This window comes from Macaca mulatta, chromosome 8, assembly GCF_049350105.2.
Source record: "Macaca mulatta isolate MMU2019108-1 chromosome 8, T2T-MMU8v2.0, whole genome shotgun sequence".
Lineage (NCBI taxonomy): Eukaryota > Metazoa > Chordata > Mammalia > Primates > Cercopithecidae > Macaca > Macaca mulatta.
Window position 1 is genome coordinate 96,594,918 of NC_133413.1, and position 22,527 is coordinate 96,617,444.

Sequence of the window (22,527 nt, forward strand, 5' to 3'; positions counted from 1 at the left end):
TTAAGGACCACACACTGAAGAAATCTTTAAAGATTCATTCCCAAAGGCTAATCAAAGTTTTAAAATATCCCAATGACACATAATAAACCATCTATAGCCTTTGTAGTGTGCTGTAAATTAGGGTACTGAACACCTTAGTTTACCCAAAGTGTTTTCCAGAACTCAGAACTTGTAGTGTTGATGCCAGGAAAGTCCTTGGAAAACCAGATGAGTTGATCACCCTACCACCAGAGAGTCAAAAAACGAATAACATAACTCTAGCTCAGTAAGAGCTTACATTCTAATGCAGCAAGCAAGTCCACAAATGGTGTAAAAGTAAGACAGAATTAAGCCATAGCTATAACAGAAGCTTGAACATTCAATGAGAAGAACCTAGAGGACTGGAACAACGAATTTTGACTTTAAATGATTTTGTAGAGAAAGTAGAATTTTGGCCATTGTTTAAAATTGGCATAGATTGAAAGAATAAGTGAGGCATGAAAGGATTTTGTGTTTGGAGATGACACGGCAACTCAGATGTTGCTGGAACCTAGACATGAGTAGAGAGAATAGATACTTGAACAAGAGAGGAAAGAGTTTGACCGGGTGAGGGGCTTTGCCGCTAAGTCTCTGAAGGCTTTCAGAAAGTGCTATCAATTACATGCTTCTTGTGTGCTGCAGACGATACCCCCTCACTTAATGGTCACCACCCTGTAAGGGGAGAAGTATTCTCCCCCTGGGTGGCCATGTGATAGAGTGGTTGAACACTTCTCCTACCTCTGGCTGTGTGGCCAAATGCGGTTTGACATCTAAGCATTAATTTCTCATCTAGCCAATGGGAGAGTACCTGTTCTTAGGATTATTGTGCACATAGTACTTGTTCAATAACTGGCGATTGCTATTATTATGCTGATTTCCTGGGGCATATTTAAAAATAAAGTGTCCAAGTCCTTGTAGCTGGTAAGTAAAGAGCCTAAAATTTTAACTTTTAACAATTGGTAAGGAAGGGAAATTATACATCTAGATAAGAGTAGGAACCAAGACATTAATCTAGAAAAGGACAAGTTAAGTTTGAGGAATTTTTAATCTAAACAGTTGGGTTAGACCAAGATTGTAGAGAATCTTAAATACTGAAGAGGTTTCTTAAAATTCCAGAGCCACCAAGGGCTTGGGAAATGCAAAGTGGTCAGCATTCTTGTTCTAAAATATGCTATTATGGCAATGCTGACGTCTAAGTAATTTTTCATTTTTTTTTTTTTTTTTTTTGCTATAAGGAAAAACAAGTGTGACAGCAAAATTGTTTGCTTTTTCAAATTATTTTAATTTTCACTTCCTCTATTTAAAATAGGGAAGCTTCAGAGAAGGAAGAAATGTTACCAAAAATGTCAAATTTTAAGAGACAGAAGAATGTTTATGGGGATATTCTAAATTCAGCTGACTAGCAAATCATGCAATATGACAGGGTTGCCCCATGTAAGCATATGTGGTTAGTGCTGGATTGAACAAATCCACGATATAACAAAAATGTTTACCAATGTAATCAAGGAAAACTTTCATTTGAAAATTCATATACTGAAAAATTGTGAAATACATTTGGTGTATTTTTATAAATTATTTAATTCCTCAATGAAACTCCTAAATGAAAGATGCCTTTCACACACACACCCCGGTCCTTTCCATGAACAATGACCCCTGAAATGCTTTTTTTTCTTTTTTTAATTGAGACAGGGTCTCATTCTGTCGCCCACGCTACGGTGCAGTGGTGTGATCATGGCTCACTGCAACCTCAGCCTCCTGAGTAGCTGAAACTACAGGCGCGCAGCAGCACGCCCAGCTAATTTCTGTATTTTTGGTAGAGAGGGGGTTTTGCCATGTTGGCCAGGCTGGTCTCAAACTCCTGAGCTCAAGCGATCCTCCTGCCTTGGCTTTCCAAAGAGATAAAATTACACGAATGAGCCACAGTTCCCAGCCTGAACATGCATTTTATGTCCCTACCCCCATACATTCTCTATGTATAATTGTTACCTAGCCAACATCTCACATAGTTCTGGTCACCTAAAACAAAATGGTTGTCATTAAGAATTTGATTACATGTTGCAGATGAAGGATGTGGATGCGGCCTTCTAGGTAGAAAGGAAACCTGTAGCAATCAAGGCCTGATACAAGGATGTGGCTTTCTGGGCCAGGCACGGTGGCTCGCTCCTATAATCTCAGCACTTTGGAAGGCCATGGTGGAAGGATCACTTGAGCCTAGCAATTAGAGGTTGTGGTGAGCTATGATTGTGCCACTTGGGTTTGGATGACAGAGAAAGACCCTGCCTCTAAAAAAATAAAATAAGGCCAGGCAGTGGCTCACGCCTGTAATCCCAGCACTTTGGGAGGCTGAGGTGGGTGAAGACCAGTCTGGCCAAGGTGAAACCCTCATTTCTATGAAAAAAACAAAAAATTAGCTGGGTATGGTGGTGGGTGCCTGTAATCCCAGCTACTCAGGAGGCTGAGGCAGGAGAATCACTTGAACCCATGAGGTGGAGGTTGCAGTGAGCCAAGATCACGCCATTGCACTCCGGCTTGGGCAACAAGAGTGAAACTCCAACTCAAAACAAACAAACAAACAATAAAAGGGATGTGGCTCCTGTGATCAAGTCAAATATTAGTCACAATGTGTGTAGACAGTGAAGCTGTTGTCATCACCAAGTTAAATGTTCCCTCAGGTACAAAGGACGAAGTTCAGACTGAGTCTTAAGGTGCCTCCAACTAGCAAAGGGGGTCAGGTCTCTTTATATGAACGCTGTTACCAGTTTTGACAAACAGCTGGCAAGCATTGTTTTGAGATTAGTGGTTACATTTCCAAAGAGGTAACATTGAACTTTTTGAAGTTCAGATAACTTAAAGAAAACATCATATAAAATAATGACCACACAAAGACAGCTCTGGGGTTACAAGACACAAAACAAGATGGTAACAGGTTTTTTGTGGGTTTTTTTGTTTGTTTGTTTGTTTGTTTTGGTTTTCTTTTTTTTTTGAGATGGAGCCTATATCTGGAGTGCAGTGGTGTGATCTCGACTCACTGCAACCTCCGCCTCCCGGGTTCACTCCATTCTCCTGCCGAGTAGCTGGGACTACAGGCGCCTGCCACAACGCCAAGCTAATTTTTTGTGTTTTTGGTAGAGATGGGGTTTCACCGGGTAAGCCAGGATGGTCTCAATCTCCTGATCTCGTGATCCGCCCGCCTCGGCCTCCCAAAGTGCTGGGAATACAGGCGTGAGCCACTGCGCCCGGCCGGTAACGGGTTTTATGAAATACGTATAAATCAGGCTTGAGGGCTAGTATCTCAACACTATTGAGTAATATGATTTATGATCTTTTTTGGTGTCCCAGCCTTCCAAATGACTGTACCACTCAGCTTCTCGTCTTCACACCACAGCTGACATGATAATCTCTTATTATCTAAGAGCAACAGGTAAATTTAGAAAGAACTGTCTTAGCTAAAACTAAATCCAAAACTACGGAGATGAAGAAAGCTCAGGCTTACCGCAACTAAACTTTCCTCAGATGTTTTACATTCAAGATGATGTGGTGTATAATTTCCTGCAAAGTCCACTTTACAGGAAAATATCTTCTTCTAACAGTGTATGTCCTCCTTTATCCAAGGCACTCTACAAGTGCTTTCATATGTAAGCCTGATACCAACCATTCAATGTTGAATAAATATTTTAATTTCAAAACTGAAGAAATGGAACTTTTAGGGTTTTTAAGTTGCACAGCTGGGCTTAAATCAGGTTTAGCTGTTTCAAAGCCTGCGCTCCATCTATTGTGACAATTTATTTATGATTTACAAACTGCTTTCCTATATGTAATTTGATTTAGTTTGCAGTGACCCTGTGAAGACAGTAGTTTTCTACCTCTTCTCACCCTGTGATGCCAAGTTTGTTGAAAAGAATAATCTGGTCAGGCATGGTGGCTCATGCCTGTAATCCCAATACTTTGGTAGGCTGAGGTGGGAGGATTGCCTGAGCCCAGGAGTTTGAGACCAGCCTAGGCAACACAGGGAGACCCTTTCTCTATAAAAAAGGGGAAAAAAAAAATGGCCAGGTGCGTGTCTCACGCCTGTAATCCCTGCACTTTGGGCGGCCAAGACCTGCGGATCACCTGAGGTCAGGAATTCGAGGCCAGCCTGGCCATCATGGTGAAACCCCATCTCTACTAAAAATACAAAAATTAGCTGGGCGTGGTCATGCATGCCTGTAGTCCCAGCTACTCAGGAGGCTGAGGCAGGAGAACTGCTTGAACCTGGGAGGTGGAGATTGCAGTAAGCCGAGATGGCACCACTGCACTCCAGCCTGGGCAACAGAGTGAGACTCTGCCTCAGAAAAAAAAAAAAAAAAGGAAAAAATTGACCAGGCATGATGGTGCATGCCTGCAGCTGCAGTTACTCTGGAGACTGAGGTGGGAGGATTGCTTGAGCCCAGGAGGTCGAGGCTGCAGTGATCTGTGATTGTACCTCAGCACTCCAGCCTGGGTCACAAAGAGAGACCCTGTTTCAAAAAAGAAAAGAAAATAATAATCTATACTTCCCTATTTTCTCACTTATTTCCTCATTCCACTTCAGTCTTATTTCCTTCCCCATCAAGTCACCAAAAGCCATTCTAACAGCTAAGTCCAATGGATATTTTTTCAGCTCTTTCCTAATTCACCATGTCATTTACCGTTGTTGATGTCCTTGTCTCATTCTGTGACAACTCTTTGTGCTCCTTTTTTTTTTTTTTTTTACCATTTTCACTCTTTCTCCTTCTTCCTTGCAAAAATCTCCTTCCTATCCCTTAAAAACCAAGGAAATAATACAATATGGACTTTAATTAATAACAATATGTTAATATTGATTCATGAATTATAACTAATGTGCCAAACTATTTTAAGACGTTAATAAGAAGAAACTGGGTATGGGGTATACGGAAACTCTCTGTACCATAATCCCAATTTTTTCCGTGAATCTAAACTTATTCTAAAAATTAAGTTATGTTAAAAATAATTTTACAAAACAGAGTTTTTCTAGTCTCAGGGTGTGCAATGCTTAAGAGACAGACAGGAAAAACAAAACAACAAATGAGCTAAAAAGAAAAAGAAAATGACAGGCCTGGGAGATAGGGCAATCATAAGACAAGTGATCACAGAATTCAAGTTCCAGGAATGAGAAGGAAGGTGTCCTGGAGGGGTGTTTACACTCATCAAATACCATTGCAAATCCTGGCAGATGCAGCCTGAAAAGCACTCTCTCCCCAGAGTGAAGCCACCTTCTTGCTGGTACTTGAGAGGAAGAATAATATGCCCAGCTGCCTGCCTCTGTCCTCCTCCCCATGTGCCCTACGGGGAAGCCTCGGAGCATTTCTGCTGGCATAATGACCCCTCACCCCAGTTTTTCCCCTTTCGATTCTGTTCTCAAGGTCTGGGTTTATCACCATCTCTGCTCACTCTGACTCAGTACTCGTAAGTACATCAGAAATCTTAACTCTCCCCTTCTCTACCTCAGAGACCCTTTTGGATTTTATCTTAGAGACAAATAACAGTGTGGCTAGCAGTTCTTTGTTATATAATGTCCAACGTCCCTTCTGTCCCCTTAGATCAGTGATCACCATCCTTTAATCATATACCTCAATCATTAAAACTCAAGACCAACATAATATGCTAACATACTTAATTATATATTATATGCATTTTTCTAATATATTATGTCCATTTTATATATATATATTTATTTATTTATTTTGTGTGGCAGGGGGACGAAGTCTCACTCTGTCACCAGGCTGGAGTGCAGTGGTGCAATCTCAGCTCACTGCAACCTCTGCCTCCTGGGTTCAAGCGATTCTCCTGCTTCAGCCTCCCAAGTAGCTGGAACTACAGGTGCACACTAACACGCCCAGCTAATTTTTGTATTTTTTAGTAGAGACAGAGTTTCACCATGTTGGCCAGGATGGTCTTGATCTCTTGACCTCGTGATCTGCCCGCCTCAGCCTCCCAAAATGCTGGGATTATAGGTGTGAGCCACCGCACCCAGTCATTTTTATTTATTTTATTTTTTGAGACGGAGTTTCGCTTTGTCACCCAGGCTGGAGTGCGGTGGTGCGATCTCAGCTCACTATAACCTCTGCCTCCCCGGTTCAAGCGATTCTCCTGCCTCAGCCTCCCAAGTAGCTGGGATTACTGGCACCTGTCACCATGCCTGGCTAATTTTTGTATTTTAAGTGGAGATGGGGTTTTACCATGTTGGCCAGGCTGGTCTCGAACTCCTGACCTCAGGTGATTTGCCTGCCTCGGCCTCCCAAAGTGCTGAGATTACAGGTGTGAGCCACTGCACCCAGTCTTATGTCCATTTAAAAACATATGCAAAAATTGAAATTTAAAAAAGAAAGAAATTAAAACCTATCTTAGTGAATAATTTTGAACATTCTATAGGACAGCAATCTTTCCTCTGTTGTACGTGTCCCCCTAGGTCTACAGGATGCTTTCCAAGGGTTATGGAGACAGGAGTGATTACAAGATGACCAGTTTCCAGATCCTGAGTGCCTATATGTATATGTACTAAAACTACCTAAGAGTACTTGAAGCCAGAACACTGTGCTGGGTTCCCATTATCACCTCCTTATCACAATTGTTCTTTTTCCACCATCCTTTTACACCATACTGTGATGTATAGCCCTGAGGTATAAAAAACTTCAGGGCACTAAACAAACCACAGGACTATTTGAAGTATTAGAGTGTTTTTTTTTAATTGATACATAATCTTTTCTATATTTATGGGGTCCATGCGATGTTTTGGTACCGTTATAGAATGTGTAATGATCAGGTCGGGGTATTTGATGAGTCTATTACTTTGAGTATTTGTCATTTCTATGTTGGGAACCATCAGTCTATTTTGAAATATGTCATACATTGTTAACTATAGTCACTCTGCTCTACTGTCTATAGACTTATACCTTTTATCTAACTGTATATTTGTACCTCTTAATGTGCTTCTCCTCATCTCCCCCTCCCCACCACCCACCCTTTCTAGCCTCTATTATCTGTCATTCTATTGATTACCTTTATGAGATCAACTTTCTTTAGTTCCCACACATGAGTGAGTGCATACGATATTTGGCTTTCTGTGCCTGGTTTATTTTACTTAACATAATGACCTCCAATTCCATCCATGTGGCTGCAAATGACATATTATTCTTCTTATGACAGAATAGTATTCTATTGTGTATCTATACCATACTTTCTTTACCCATTCATCTGTTGATGGATGCTTAGGTTAATTCCATATCTTTGTTATCGTGAATGGTGCTGCAATAAACATGTGCATGCAGGTATCCCTTTGATATACTGATTTATTTTCCTTAGTATAGATACCCAGTAGTGGGATTGCTGCATTGTATGGTGTTTCTGTTTTTAGTTTTTTGAGATATCTTCATACTGTTTTCCACAGTAGCTGTGCTAACTGAAATTTCTACCAATGGTGTATAAGAATCTCCTTTTCTCCACATCCTCTCTCCAGTATATTTTATTGTTTGTCTTTTTAATACTATCCATTCTAAATTGGGTAAGATGCTATCTTATTGCGGTTGAAGTATTGGCATCTTGGAGGACACTAAAGCCTGTTCTCTCTAGCCAAAGGACCAGGAAAGGGGCAACCTCACAAGTAGAAAGTCTTTTTTTTTTTTGAGACGGAGTCTCGCTCCGTCGCCCAGGCTAGAGTGCAGTGGTGCAGTCTCGGCTCACTGCAACCTCCGCCTCCCGGGTTCAAGCGATTCTCCTGCCTCGGCCTCCTAAGTAGCTAGGACTACAGGCGCCCGCCACCATGCCCAGCTAATTTTTATATTTTTAGTAGAGACGGGGTTTCACCATATTGGCCAGGCTGGTCTCGAACTCCCAACCTTGTGATCTACCTGTCTTGGCCTCCCAAAGTGCTGGGATTATAGGCGTGAGCCACCACGCCTGGCCACAACAAGAATATCTTTAGATAATAATGACTCTACTCTAACCAAGTGCCATGGGAAAAACTGCAACCCTACCCCTTTAAGCAAAGGCTTAGTGGGGGCCCAGATGTCCACCCTCACCTGGCTGTAAATGGGGTCAGAGAGGGCCAAGCGGGAAGCTGGGCCTTTGACCACCTCCCAGCAGTAATAAGCCCTCTTTTAGCCTTGGTGTCAATAGAGGCCACGTGCAGAGTAGTAATAAATCCCAGAATGAGAGGAGAAAAAAAGAAAGGTTGAAAAAGTATTCAAAGAAATAATGGCTGAAAATTCCCCCCCATTTGGCAAAAGACACACACCCACTGATTCAAGAAGCTAAGTGAAAGTCCAAACAGGAAAAATCCAGTTAAACCCAGGCCAAGACATGTCATAATCAAACTTTTGAAAGAAAAAAAGATAAAACAAATCTTGAAAGCTATGGGAAATGACTCCTTACCAATAAGAGAGAAGCAATTTGAACCATAGATTTCTCATTAGGCACCACGGAGCCAGAAGCAAGAAGTGTAGTATTTTTCAAGCACTAAAGACAAGAAAAAAATTTGCATTTTGTATTCAGTGAAAATATTCTTCAGGAATGAAGGGAAAATCAAGACATTCTAAGATGAAGGAAAACTAAGAGATTTTGTCACCAGTAGACCTACACTAAAAGAATGGCTAAACAAAGCATTTGAAACACAAAGGAAATGATAAAAAGAGTAATTTTGAAACAACAGGAAAAAAGAAAGAACAACAGAAAGGAGAAAAATATGGGTAAATACAATACACTCTTTCTCCTCCTGAGTTTTCTAAATTGTATTTGACAGTTGAAGCAAAATCATTACACTGTCTGATGTGGTTCTTGATGTATATAGAGGAAATATTTATAACAGTTATAAACAGGGAAAGAAAAGACACTTAAAAAGAAGTAAAGTTTTTAATACTGCGCTAAAATTGGGACAGCTACTCTAAAAAATAGTCTTGCAGTTTCTTAAAAAACTAAACATACTCTTACTATGCCATTTAGCAACTGCACTTCAGGGCATTTATCCAAGAATAATAAAAACTTATTTTAATATAAAAATCAGCACAGAGATGTTCTTAACAGTTTTTATTTGTAATAGCCAAAAACTAGAAAAAAACACAAATGTCCATCAATAGGTGAATGGTTAAATACACTGTGGTATATCAATACCATGGAATACTACTCACCAATTAAAAGGAACAAACAGTTTACATGCAACAGCTTGAATGTATTACATGTATCTCAAGAACACCGAGCAGGGCTAAAATAGCCAGTCTCAAAATGTCACTTATTATCTGCTGCCAGTTATATATTATTCAGAAAACGGCAAAATTATAGAGTGGGAGAACTGATTCGCATTTTCTAGGCATTGGGGGTGGTGGGTGGGAAAGGGTGGGTGTGACAATGAAGAGGTAATACCCTGGAGAGCTTCTTCACTGAACTGTGTTTTTCTTAGAAGGCGTTTCTCTTTTTCTATCTCATGCCAGAGTGCTTTGTGAATGACAGTCATTTCTCAGCTATTGCTAATGACACTGAAGTACTAAAATTTTTATTCAGAGAAGAGCAATTCCTCTAACTTACCAAATTATGGCTCTATATTATTTGACCTCTTAGCAACTGTTATAGCACCAGAATGTGGTAGTTATCATACAGAAAATATAGTTATCTTTGAGATCCTTAAGCTAGGGAGCAGGAGGAGAAAGAATAGCTCTAAGATCAAATGGAAATGTTAAAATATCATCTGGCTTGAGCTCTTTTATCTGAACCTTCTAGGGAGAGCCAGCACTTTGATTTTAGGGACCCAACTCTGCTGCTTGCCAGCACTGTGATCTTGGGCAAGGTATTTAGTACTGCTAAGACTCGGTTTTCCTTAATAATGGTTCTTACAGCATTGAGTTGTTGTGAAGCTTGAGTGAGAGTGTGCACATAATTACTGCCACATAGTAAAAACCTCAAAAAGAATCAGCATTTAAAAAATTTTTAATATCCTAAAATTTTTGAAATTGAGTAATTGGCTCATCACAGTTTTAGGTGACTATGATCTTTACAGGTGTCAAAGGACATTTGTCTAGACCATGAGTAGGAGAAAAATTAACCTAACTGAATGGGTGGCTCTGTCACTACTTATGAGGATAACTATCTGAAACGGGGGTTTGAATTAGGTAAACACCCTGGTGTCTTTTTGTTCAAAAATTACTCAGGTAATGTCAGCAATTATTTGCTTTGCAACCATTGCCTGCATGACTCCCTGGAGATCTACAAAGATTATAGTCTGGAGAAAGTAAACTGTCTTCTGGTTACACTATGTCCCTGTCACTCCAACAGCCAATGATAATTATATGCCTGGTACCTATGTGTGATGGAAATGAGAAAGGGGACAGGAAAGAGACACCCCTGCCCCTCATCGTGGGCTAAGCCCTGGGTTCTCAGTGTTTCTGAGCAACACTGCAAGAACTGGTGTTATTGTTCCATTTTAGAAACAAGGCCACTCAGTAAGAGTTGAAATAAAATTGAACTCAATCTATAAAGCTCTTGCTCATTGCCATATAGGGCTTAGCCTGTCTATTAGTAAAAAAGTAAAAATAAAAATACTTAATACACACACATGCACACATTGTAGAGGCACGTCTGCGTGTTATACGCAGGCTGCATCCTACTCACACCATTGACGTTGGTTGCCCGTCAACGTTGCTCTAATAGTCCTCTGCTAATTGGGAATGTTCACAGTTCGGATGCTTTTACATTGCAGGGGGGTTGTGGGGAACAATTAAATGTCTAGAGTCTGCTAAGGATTATTAAGTGCTAGCAATTGCCCTCTCAGGTAATTGCTTTTGAGCCATAAAGGGACAGTTAAATAAGCACTTCCATTTTAATATCATTTTGAAGAGATAAAAAGGATTCTAAAATTCCATAGTGTCTAAATTTGGTACTGCTGTTCAGGAGGTGAAGAAACTTTATAGTCATGTGCTTTTTATAAAGGGATAATTGCCTGCTTCAAAAACTTCTTTAGTTAGAATTTTTGGGGGTAAGCTGTAGAAGCTCCACAATGAAGGAGACCCCCTTTTCCAGCCAGAAATGAATTCCCTGCCCAGGAAGTCTGTCCCCCATGCAGCCAGACTCTGCAAAGGGGCTGGGAACTGGGGAAAAGCACGTTTCAAGGCAGAAGGAAGGACGTTTGCAAAGCCCCAGAGATGAGAACACAAGGACACTCGGAGTTTCCTTTGCCTGGGCCGAGCACTGGAGCCGGGGCTGGGGCCGAGCATGTGGGTACTAAAGACAAGATGAGGAACTTGGATGTTAAGGGCAACGGAGGATACTGACTGCCCTTACTGTATAGGTGTTTGTTTACCTCTTCTCCTGTTTTAATATTTACATAGGTCATAATGGTCCCTTCAGTGTAAGGGCAGTCAGTAACCTCCGTTGCTTGGCCCAGGCAAAGGAAACTCCCTGAGTGTCCTTGTGTTCTCATCTCTGGGGCTTTTCAAACGTTCTTCCTTCCACCTTGAAATGTGCTTTCCCCCAGTTCCCAGCCCCTTTCGGCTGGCCGGCTCCTACTAATTCTTCAAGTTTCTACTTGACTGTCATTTCTCTAGCAAGTCTAATTCCAGGACTGGTTTAGTGTCCAGCTATGATTCTCCACACCACCTTATAATTTATTTTGCATAGCATGTATGCCCTATTGTGATTTATTGTAAATGATTCTGTGTCCAGTTCCTCACTTAAGCTGTATTCTCTGTAAAGGAATGCCCCGGTCTCATTTACTTCTCAACCTCATTGCTTGGAATATCCTAGGTGCTGAGTACATGAGTGAACCAGGACACGCACCCAGGATATCCTGAGCAGAGCTTATATCAAATAAAGAAATCACATTAAAAGGATTAAAATATGAATTAATATGAATTAATAAACTCTTGGGTATGTGGGGAAGGTGGCCTAGAAAATTCACAATGTGATCTCATATGAGGACAGAATTACACAGTATTTTTTAGCATTAAATTTTGAATCCTCAGTGATAGGCTTCATTGCAGATTCAAATATAGTTGTCACTTTTTAAAGTAGAGTAAGATGCTTCAGGTCTGTGTTTTTCAACTTTTCAAGCCCTTTGTCCATTCTGATAAACCAAACAAGTTCACACTCTTACCCCTGCCCCATCGCATTTGACAGTGACTATGGAGGGGCTTCTTCCGCATATTCCCACCAGCCAAGGTTTTATTTAGTTAGTTGTTAGAATATTGAATATGCTTTTTCATGGCCAGGCGCAGGCACAGTGGCTCACGCCTATATTTCCAGAATTTTGGGAGGCCAAGGTGGGCAGATCACCTGATGTCAGGAGTTTGAGACCAGCTTGGCCAACATGCTGAAACCCTGTACCTACTAAAAATACAAAAATTAGCTGGGCATGGTGGCGAGAGCTTGTAATCCCAGCTACTTGGGAAGCTGAGGCAGGAGAATCACTTGAACCCGGGAGGCGGAGGTTGCAGTAAGCCCAGATTGGGCCACTGCATTCCAGTCAGGGTGACAGAGAGAGACTCTGTCTCAAAAAAAAAAAAAAAAGAGTATTGAATATGCCTTTTTAATTTATGACAGTCTCAGAGGTCATATATTTTTCTCCACATCTCGTAAACTCCAGTGTTCAAAATAAAAAGAGACTCATGTATTTCCTGAATGAAACAGTGTGTACCTCAAAGGTGTGTATTTTTTACTTGTAGGATTCTTCTTATCCTTTTGCAGTTGTCCTCTAATGATTGAGTTGTCTTCTAAACCAGGTGCAGTTACATGATAGACAATGTGATTCTGCTGATGAATGGTGCATTGCAGAAAAAATCTGTGAAAGAAATTCTGGGGAAGTGCCACCCCTTGGGCCGTTTCACAGAAATGGAAGCTGTCAACATTGCAGAGACACCTTCAGATCTCTTTAATGCCATTCTGATCGAAACGCCATTAGGTAGGAACACTTAGGTAATTTGGTAGCTGCTTGTGTATGTTATCACAGTCATTAGAAAATGTACTATTTTTTCTTCCCTGTGGTCCAAAAGAAAATGTACTTTGATTTCACAATTTTTTTTCCATGTATACAGTAGCATACTATGCAGATTCCCGGAAGTGGCAGAGACATTAAGGAATCATCTAGTTCAGCTCCCTCATTTTTCAGATGAGGACAAATGAAGCAACCTGCTCAGATCACATGTGAACCATTTGTAGTAGAGAAGGAATTGGGGCTCATCTCTCAACCTTCAAACCCTTCACTTTATACCAGGTCATAGCAAATAAATAATAGAACTTGTCATTCTTCAAAAAAATGTAATTTTCTAGCTTGGTTTTATAGGATTAGTTTCTTGTCCTTCCATTTAAACTTCTGTCTAGATACGGTTGCATATAGGAAGCATTTTGTTTCGGGAAGTTTAAAAATGTCATTTTTCTGAGATGCTCAAGAGCATGACTGAGATGTCAAGTCATCAGAAGCAATGATGAAATGATTGTTAATTTCATTATAATTTGGCACTAACAAGAGTTGTAGTATTCAAAATGCTAAAGAGATAATTGTATAAGCATCATTATCTAATATTGTCAGGAAATCTGGATAGTAGCAATTCACTATTGATCATTTGTCAAAATAGTTGCTGTTTAAAATAGGTATTTTAAAAAGGAAAAAAAAATATTTGTGTCATCATTAAGCACCCAATGCTGAGATACCATAGGCTAGTCGAGAGAGGTTGAGACCGCAATCAGACAGGCATGAGCATGAAGCCAGGCTCTGCCCGGTCCCAACAAGGTGACTAGGAGCAATTCAATTCATCCCAGTTTCCTCATTTTGGAAATAATCATGTCTTTTTATAACAGAGTTTTAAAAATAAAACACAATTTAAGTACAACTCCATGCTTGGCACATACTAAAGTTGCAAATAATAAATATTATCATTAGATAGTAGAGGAGGGGGGACTTCCAAAAATGCCTTAAGTGAATAGCTCCAAGGTGTTGTGAAGATTAAGTGAAAGTATATTCAGTGTGTAGTGTAGTGAGTGAGGTTTAGTAGTCCTCAACCTTTTGGGCACCAGGGTCTGGTTTCGTGGAAGACAACTTTTCCAACACGGGAGAGAGGGGATGGTTTCAGGATGATTCAAACACATTACATTTATTGTGCACATTATTTCTATAATTACTACATTGTAATATCTAATGAAATAATGATACAACTCACCATAATGTAAAACCAGTGGGAGCCCTGAGCTTATTTTCCTGCAATTAGACAGTCCCATCTGTGGGTGATGGGAGACAGTGACAGATCATCAGGCATTGGACTCTCATAAGTAGCGTGCAACCTAGATCTCTCACATGCACAGTTCACAATAGGGTTTGCTCTCCTATGAGAATCTAATGCTGCCACTGATCCAACAGGAGGCAGAGCTCAGGTGGTAATGCAAGCAATGGGGAATGGTTATATAATTATAATTACAGTTGAAGCCATTCTCTGGCCCACTATTCACCTCAATTCCTAACAGGCCACGGACCGGTGTTGGTTTGTGGCCTGCGGGTTGGGGCCCCCCGGTTTAGGGCTTACACATGATAAATGCTTAAAAAGTAATAAGTGCTTTCATCCTCATTACTATTAGCCTTATTTAGTTGAGTGTATGGATTGCAACTCTGCAGTGTTCTTGTCAGGAGTGAGCAGAGGGTGGTGTGTTCAGGATACATTTTCTACAGTTTATAATCTTGCTTAAGATTCATTTTTTGGTATGGCAATTTCTGCTTTCAGCTCCGTTCTTCCAAGACTGCATGTCTGAAAATGCTCTAGATGAACTGAATATTGAATTGCTGCGCAATAAACTATACAAGGTAATGGTTTTCCCAAATATTGCGTTTTTCTTGATTACACAATATATTGTGACTAGTGTTCTCTAATAAAAGTTACGTTGCTCATTAACCAACTTCTGCAATTATGAAACTGTGCATATTTGGAATATAACTTTTATAGTTCTGGCCTATTCTCTAGTTAAATGCATGCATGTCAGCTTCCCCTAGCCAGCAAGATATTTGAGAGGAAATAACATGCCCTATTCTTCCATATTCCCAGCTCCTTGCATGGTATCTGGAACATAAAAGGTGTTTGGATGGTGGTAGGTGAATAAGTGGGATGAACAATATCAATCCATTTAAAGCAACCAGCACACATAGTAAACCTTCTGTTATGCAGTGTTCATCTCTGACCTCAATCTTGTTAGTATCCCTGAATCTCACAGCTAATCTGCCCACACAATTTTAATCTACAGTGTGCAGCATACCAGAATGAACAATTTGTGTACACTGCATCATAGGTACCACTTTGCATAATCTGATTGTCTGTCTGGACTGTGCTGCCACCATTTGAGTAGCTGTATATACTATAGACTGAGCAAAATCTGTCCATTTTTACTCAAATAACCATAGCCTCTTTGGACACTCACACAGAGTAACTGAATATATACGGCCATGCCATATACATGGCATCCTGTGTTCAAACTTGTGGTCCTTTCAAAAGCGTATTGCAGGCAGTGTTCCTTTTGGTAAAGTGACTTATGGGCCTAGAGGAGGCATCTTTGAGATATAACTAACAGAAGGCACTGTTCTAAGTAATTTATAGGCCTTAACTCACTTAATCCACCTGGCAAAAATATGATGTTTATGCTATCTCCATTCCTCAGAGGAGAAAACTGAGGCTTGGAGAGCCAAGGTTTCTTTGGAAGAAGTCAGTTAGCTAAAACGTATTAGAGTTGGGATCCAAACTCAGGCAGTCTGACCCTACAACCTTTCCCATATAGCTCCAAGCTCAAAGCTGTCCCAAATGTGCCTCTATAAGAGATTAAATGTCAGCATAGGGCTGAATCTAAAATTATTCACTGATCTCAGAAAAGAACTTGGCACTCTTGTTAAAATAGCAAGAATTAACCATATGAAATAATCCAAAACCATGCAAAAAAAGTGCTTGTTAAGTAATTATAAGTTATGATAAATGCAGTTTTGTCCTTTTCTGGATTTCCTTTTTAGTCTGTGCAACATGCTGCAATATGAAAGCTTCTACCAAATTTATTATAAAATATCTCCCTATGGGAGATGTAATTCAATTTCCATTAAAGCATTTGATAAACCATGAAAAGCTGATCTAGAAATTTTCAAAAGGAATATATATATTCATTATATCACTTTATGATCTTTTTTCTTTTTAAGTCTTACCTTGAGGCATTCTATAAATTCTGTAAGAATCATGGTGATGTCACAGCAGACGTTATGTGTCCCATTCTTGAGGTAAGAAAGAGTCCTTGAATTTTGTTATGCTATATAAGGTGCTTCCATATTTTTTATTGTTTTAACCTTACTTAAATTTCCTTATCTTTGAAGTTTTTTTAATCTAGAAATAAGACAAGCAGTACATTTTACTATATATATTATTTGATGTATTTGGTTAAGAGTTGTATTTTCCAACTCTTTAAGTTGGAGCCTGGAAGTTTTCTACATGGAAAAGTTATCTTGGAATTAGAAAATAATAATGCTTACACAGATTAGGCTATGATTCATTTTGATGTAGTATGTAAAAAATAGATTATAAACAATAAAAATTTAGTATACTGTTGTTACTGGAAAAGAGTCCCACCCCAGACCCCAACAGAGGGTTCTTGAATCTCAGCAAGAAAGAATTTGGGTCTATAAAGTGAAAGTAAGTTTATTAAGAAAGTAAAGGAGTAAAAGCATGGCTACTTCATAGGCAGAGCAGCCCCGAGGGCTGCTGGTTACTTGTGTTTATGGTTATTTCTTGATTATATGCTGAACAAGGGGTGGATTACTCATGTCTACCCTTTTTAGACCATATAGGGTAACTTCCTGACATTGTCATGGCCTTTGTAAACTGTCATGGTGCAGGTGGAAGTGTAGCAGTAAAGAGGACCATGGTCACTGTTGGTTTCGTAGGTTTTAGCAGGCTTCTTTACTGCAACCTGTTTTATCAGCAAAGTGTTTATGACCTGTATCTTATGCCAACCTCCTATCTCGTCGTGTGACTTAGAACGCCTAACCATCTAGGAATGCAGCCCAGTAGGTCTCAGCCTTATTCTACCCAGCTCCTATTCAAGATGGAGTTGCTCTGGTTCAAATGCCTCTGACCCTATGAGTAATGAATGGACTATAGACACTCAATAATGACCCAGATTCCCTCTGGTGAGGGAACATTGAGTAGTTGGGAACCCCCACAACTTGGCACCAAAAGTCCACTATAACTTCATCCACAGGGACATTGTACCTTATAAATCCTAAAATAAAGGCTGCCCCAAGCATCCCATGAGCATTCCAGCTTTTGGCAGGAAGACCCCTTAGCTATGTGATTCACAGTGGGTAAGCTCATTTAATTACGTGTCAAACGCCACCATGGGTATCTACCTCTCTAGGTGATGTGATACTCTTGTTAATTCCTCTTAAGGACTACAGATTTCATCTATGCTTAGGAGTCCTCTTGCATAAGAATATTGACCCACAAATGCATGGGAGATTCAGGGCAGAGATCAGAAGGATTTGTGGGGCATCCTGCACATAATTTGCACTGAGTACTTTACATCTATTCCTCTTGCTAGTAAATAATTTTCTAATTCACTTAAAAAGAAAAAAATATCACTTTGGGCTTTTATAAGCCCTTACTTTGCCCTGTGAAACTACATTTTATCTAAAGAATATTTTTCATCATTACATTATCTGGTACAGTGACTTCACTGGTGGGTGGAATTCTGATTTTGAGAAAAGCCTAATAAGCATTACCCTTTAGGTAAGAAGAAAAAAAATTAACTTCATTTGCAAATATTTCAACCTAATGCTCTGAAACCACATATGATAAAATTAGTTCCCCTCAAAACATCTAATCATTAAAATTTTACTTGCTTGATGACTGGTGATATAGAAAAAAGAAACAAAAAGTTTTATAGTTGAAAATATTCTGCTATTCCTTATTGAGATTTTGTTTGTTGTTTTTGAGATGCGGCCTCACTCTGTTACCCAAACTGGAGGAGTGCAGTGGCATGATCATGGCTCACTGCAGCCTCGACCTCTTGGGCTCAAATGATCCTCCCACCTCAGCCTCCTGAGTAGCTGGGACCACATGCCCATGCCACCATGCCCAGCTAAGTTTTTTATTTTTTTGAAAAGACCAGGTCTTGGCTGGGCATGGTGTCTCATACCTATAATCCCAGCACTCTGGGAGGCCAAGGTGGGTGTAGCACCTGAGGTTGGGAGTTTGAGACCAGCCTGACCAACATGGTGAAACCCTGTCTCTAATAACAAAACAAAAAAAAATTAGCCGGATGTGGTGGTGCACGTATGTAATCCCAGATTCTTGGGAGACTGAGGCACAGGAGGCATGAAGGTCGAACCTGGGAGGTGGAGGTTGCAGTGAGCCGAGATTACGCCACTGCACTCCAGCCTGGGCGACAGAGTGAGACTCCATCAGAAAAAAAAAAAAAAGAAAGAAAGAAGGAAAGAAAGAAAGAAAGAAAGGAAGAAAGGAAGGAAGAAAGAAAGAAAGAAAGAAAGAAAGAAAGAAAGAAAGAAAGAAAGAAAGAAAGAAAGAAAGAAAGAAAGAAAGAAAGGAAGGAAGGAAGGAAGGAAGGAAGGAAGGAAGGAAGGAAGGAAGGAAGGAAGGAAGGAAGGAAGGAAGGGAAGGAAGGAAGGAAGGAAGGAAGGAAGGAAGGAAGGAAGAAAGAAAGAAAGAAAGAAAGAAAGAAAGAAAGAAAGAAAGAAAGAAAGAAAGAAAGAAAGAAAGAAAAGAAAAAAAGATGAGGTCTATTTATGTATTTATGTTGTCCCAGCCTGAAATTCTTAAAATAAAGCCTAAATAATTATGAAGTGAAAATCTTATCATTAAAGATCTCCAAAAAATATTTTTGTCCTTATCTATATTGTACAGAAAGTGGATATCGAATAAATAAATAACATTTTTAAGGTATAGTAAATGACAGAATGAAAAATAGTCTCTCTCAGTCATGCTAATCATGCAACATGAGTAATTAGTGACCCTATGAAGCCTTACCCTTTCTTTTCATAAATTCAGCTACTAGCCACACTATAAGAATCTGTATTATCTATGGCTCAAAAGTAGAATTTCTACTCAGCATAATTCTTGTGGTTTAGAAATGGTTTCTGTACTTTCTACCTGTGAAATATGTGAAATAAAAGTTATATGAAGACTCAAAACCTTATCAAAGGTATACAATAGCACTATTGCTGAGTGCTTTATATACATGAATTCACTTAGACTTCAAAACCACACAGAATAGGTAGTCTAGTATCTGTTTTTCAGAAGGAGCAACTGAGGCACAGAGAAGGCTAGTAACTTACCTTGTGTCTCACAGCTAGTAAGTCAGGATTGGAATGCAGGCAGTTGGCTCCAGTACTTATGTGCTTATCCACTGTGCCATAGTGCCTCTGCATTAAATTCACCATTCACAATTCTTTTATATAAACATAAATGCTAATTCATAAGCAAGATCATACTGTGTACTATAAGAATTGGTAAATAGGTAAGGTAAGAATTCTGTCTTTGAATAGGTAAGAAATAGGTAAGAATTATGTCTTTGTAATCCTCGGTAATGTAAAAAAAAAAGATAGTATCAGAAAAATGCTTACCACTGGGATGATATGATCAAATTATGATATGCCCAGTGTTCTCATTGTACTTTTCCAATCTTCATGGTATCAGATTAATTAGTTGTTTGTTTGTTTCAAACAGCGTTAAAAAAGAATGCAGCTAGGCATGGTAGTTTACGCCTGCAATCCCAGCACCTTGGGGGACCTATGCAGAAGAATTGCTTGAAGCCAGGAGTTTGAGACCAGCCTGGACAACATAGCAAAATCCCACCTCTACAAAAATACAGAAATTAACCAGGCCTGGTGGAACACACCTATAGTCCTGGCTACTCAGGAGGCTGAGGTGGGAAGATCACCTCAGCCCAGAAGTTCCAGGTTCCAGTGAGCCATAAACCACCTCACTCCAGGCTGGGCGACAGAGTGAGATCCTGTCTCTAAAAAATAAAAATAAAAATCCATTGAACCATTTTTATTTATATAGAAATATCAGCTACATAGGGCATGGAGTTAAAACGTTTATAATTATATGATCAAAGGGTGTTTGTCAGTTTACATAAATACTTTCGATCGTGTAATTACCTCCCTTTTATTTTTGTAACTATAGAGCACTTACTATTTATAAATTCCATGTATATTCTCATTTACTCTCATTTGGCCGGAGACTTAATATGGTAGAAGAGACCATTAACCTCAGCTTACATGTGAAAATCTGACCTAATTACAAGATTATAACTTCATATGAAAAAAAAAGAAATTGACTTATGTTCAAGGCAAATGCACTGTAGTATAATATTTGCCTTTTACTCCTACTCTTCAATCTTATGGTTAATAGGGCAGTGAAAAACAAGCACAAAATATGTTTGTTTAATCTCTACTGGTCAGTGTATGCTGATAAGGCTGGGCTCCATTCCAGTTCACTTTACTCTTTTCCATTGCCACTGACACCTCCGCCTACTGCCTCCTGCCAGGTGTGCCCTTCTTCCCAACAGTATATTGCTATCTCTTGCAATAACAACAAAAAATAAGGTCTAGTTTTAACATGAGTATGTTTTTATAGGGAAGAGTAAAAGGAAAGGTACAGGACTACCAACATACACCATACCACACAGCATGCCAACTCTCTGCAAGAAACAGGAGCTAAGTCACACTACACCAGACCAGGTCTCCTCTAATCAAATGCGTGTCAAACTCTGCTTGGGGATGGTCAAAGAACAGTCCTTTTCCAATTCTAAAATGATGGGTTTTTTCCCTAAGAGGATAATATACACACCCAAAAGAGCCTCTAGACTACAAAAGTAAGGTAGATACATAGTTATGATAAAAGGAAAATGGAATGTAATCAGGGTTCAAAGGGAATCATATCCAATTAGAGAAGAAATGGAAGGACTTCTTATGAAAAAGATGACAATTGATGGGACGCGAATGCAGGGAGGATTTCGGCATGCAGAGTTATGGAAGAGAGCACATGTGTGGTAGGCTAAGGGAAGAAGTGGTAACAAGGACAAGAAGGTAGTGAGAAGATGGGGGGCTCTGATAACCTGTATCAGCCAAAGTCCTTTCTTCTTGTATTCATATTCTCTCCCCAGCTATCTGTCCTTCCCACTTCTCCAATTGCTTTTCCAATGATTGAGCGATGACAATTCCTCCAAAACATCCTGTTTTACTTCCTGCAGCTCCCTCCTCCAACCTGGCCTCTGCTGTTTGCATGTCTGCAATGCTGCCTACGTTGCCCTAATTCTCTTATAAGATCATAACATTTTAGAATCAGAGAGCACATTAAAGAACATCTGGGACAATTACCTCCATTGTTGCTCTTGCTGCCCTAATTTTTGTCTGAAGTTTTCTTATTGCCATGAAATCTTCCTCTTGCATTTCTTCTCTTATCCCTAGAAGGTCTAAAATTACTGACAGGACTGGTTATATTCAGTAGCCAGAGACAGCTGCCTTTGCTTCCAAATAAAGCCACTCCCTACTTTTCAGCTCACCCATAATCTCCATGAGAGCAATCAAAAGGATCAGATGGAACTAACTCTCACTCTCCTGATAGAAAACACCTGTTCTTACATAACAGTTCCGGTGAAATCTGTTGCAAGTTGGGTTTTGTTATCGGTTAACCAGTCAAAAGCTGATTAGAGGATAGCACAGCAATTCTTTTCAGCTTTCATGTGCATACGGATAGCCTGGGAATCCTATGAAAATGCAGATTCTGGTTGAGTAGGGCTGGACTGTGGCCTGAGACTCTGCACTTCTAACAAGCTTCCAGGTGACGTCAAAGCTACTGAGCCACAAAATATTGCTTTGAATAGCAACATTATGGAGAATGTTGGAGAATTTTCAAAGTATTAGGGGATCACACATCACTCTGTTGGATTCAGTAAGTACTTAAGACTTTCTTATGTGTCAGGCACTGGCTATTAAAAAAGGAACAAAAGGCTGGGCATGGTGGCTCATGCCTGTAATCCTAACACTTAGAAGGCCCAGGAGGGAGGATTTCTTGAGCCTAGGAGTTCATGACCAGCCTGGGCATTATGGCAAAATCCCATCTCTACAAGAAAAATTAGCCAGGCAGGGTGTCACATGCCTGTAGTCCCTGCCACTTGGGAGGCTGAAGTGGGAGGATCACCTGAGCCCTGGGAGGTTGAGGTTGCAGTGACTCCTGACCCCACCACTGCACTCCAGCCTGGATGAGAGAGTGAGACCCAATCTCAAAAGAAAGAAAAAAAAAAGAACAATGAAGTGGGGAGAAACACAGGCACAGATTTCAAAATGAAGTGGTAAGTACTGGACATTTGCAGTACCTAGAGAATTGCTGCTTAGCCCAAGGAAACCATGGCAAGCCCCCACAGTAGGTAGAGGAGGAGTCCCTGAAGGAGAGACTGAGATGGAATGGCCAGAGTCGATAGGAGGAGAACCAAGAGACAGTAGAAACATGGAGC

General features: G+C 40.0%; 1 protein-coding gene and 1 long non-coding RNA gene across 2 annotated transcripts in view; one reads left to right on the forward strand and one right to left on the reverse strand.

The window, feature by feature from the left end:
- LOC144330619 (uncharacterized) overlaps nucleotides 1-21,900 on the reverse strand; it is a 56,012-nt gene extending 34,112 nt beyond the window's left edge. The window contains exon 1 of the long non-coding RNA XR_013396925.1: nucleotides 21,392-21,900. This is a non-coding gene — a long non-coding RNA (uncharacterized LOC144330619). The remainder of the gene's footprint in view (nucleotides 1-21,391) is intronic.
- The window catches only part of ATP6V0D2 (ATPase H+ transporting V0 subunit d2), a 52,601-nt gene that overhangs the window by 25,175 nt on the left and 4,899 nt on the right, over nucleotides 1-22,527 (forward strand). Inside the window, exons 3-5 of the mRNA XM_001082286.5 lie at nucleotides 12,759-12,937; nucleotides 14,748-14,827; nucleotides 16,196-16,273. Of these exons, the coding sequence (XP_001082286.1) occupies nucleotides 12,759-12,937; nucleotides 14,748-14,827; nucleotides 16,196-16,273 (337 nt within the window). The remainder of the gene's footprint in view (nucleotides 1-12,758; nucleotides 12,938-14,747; nucleotides 14,828-16,195; nucleotides 16,274-22,527) is intronic.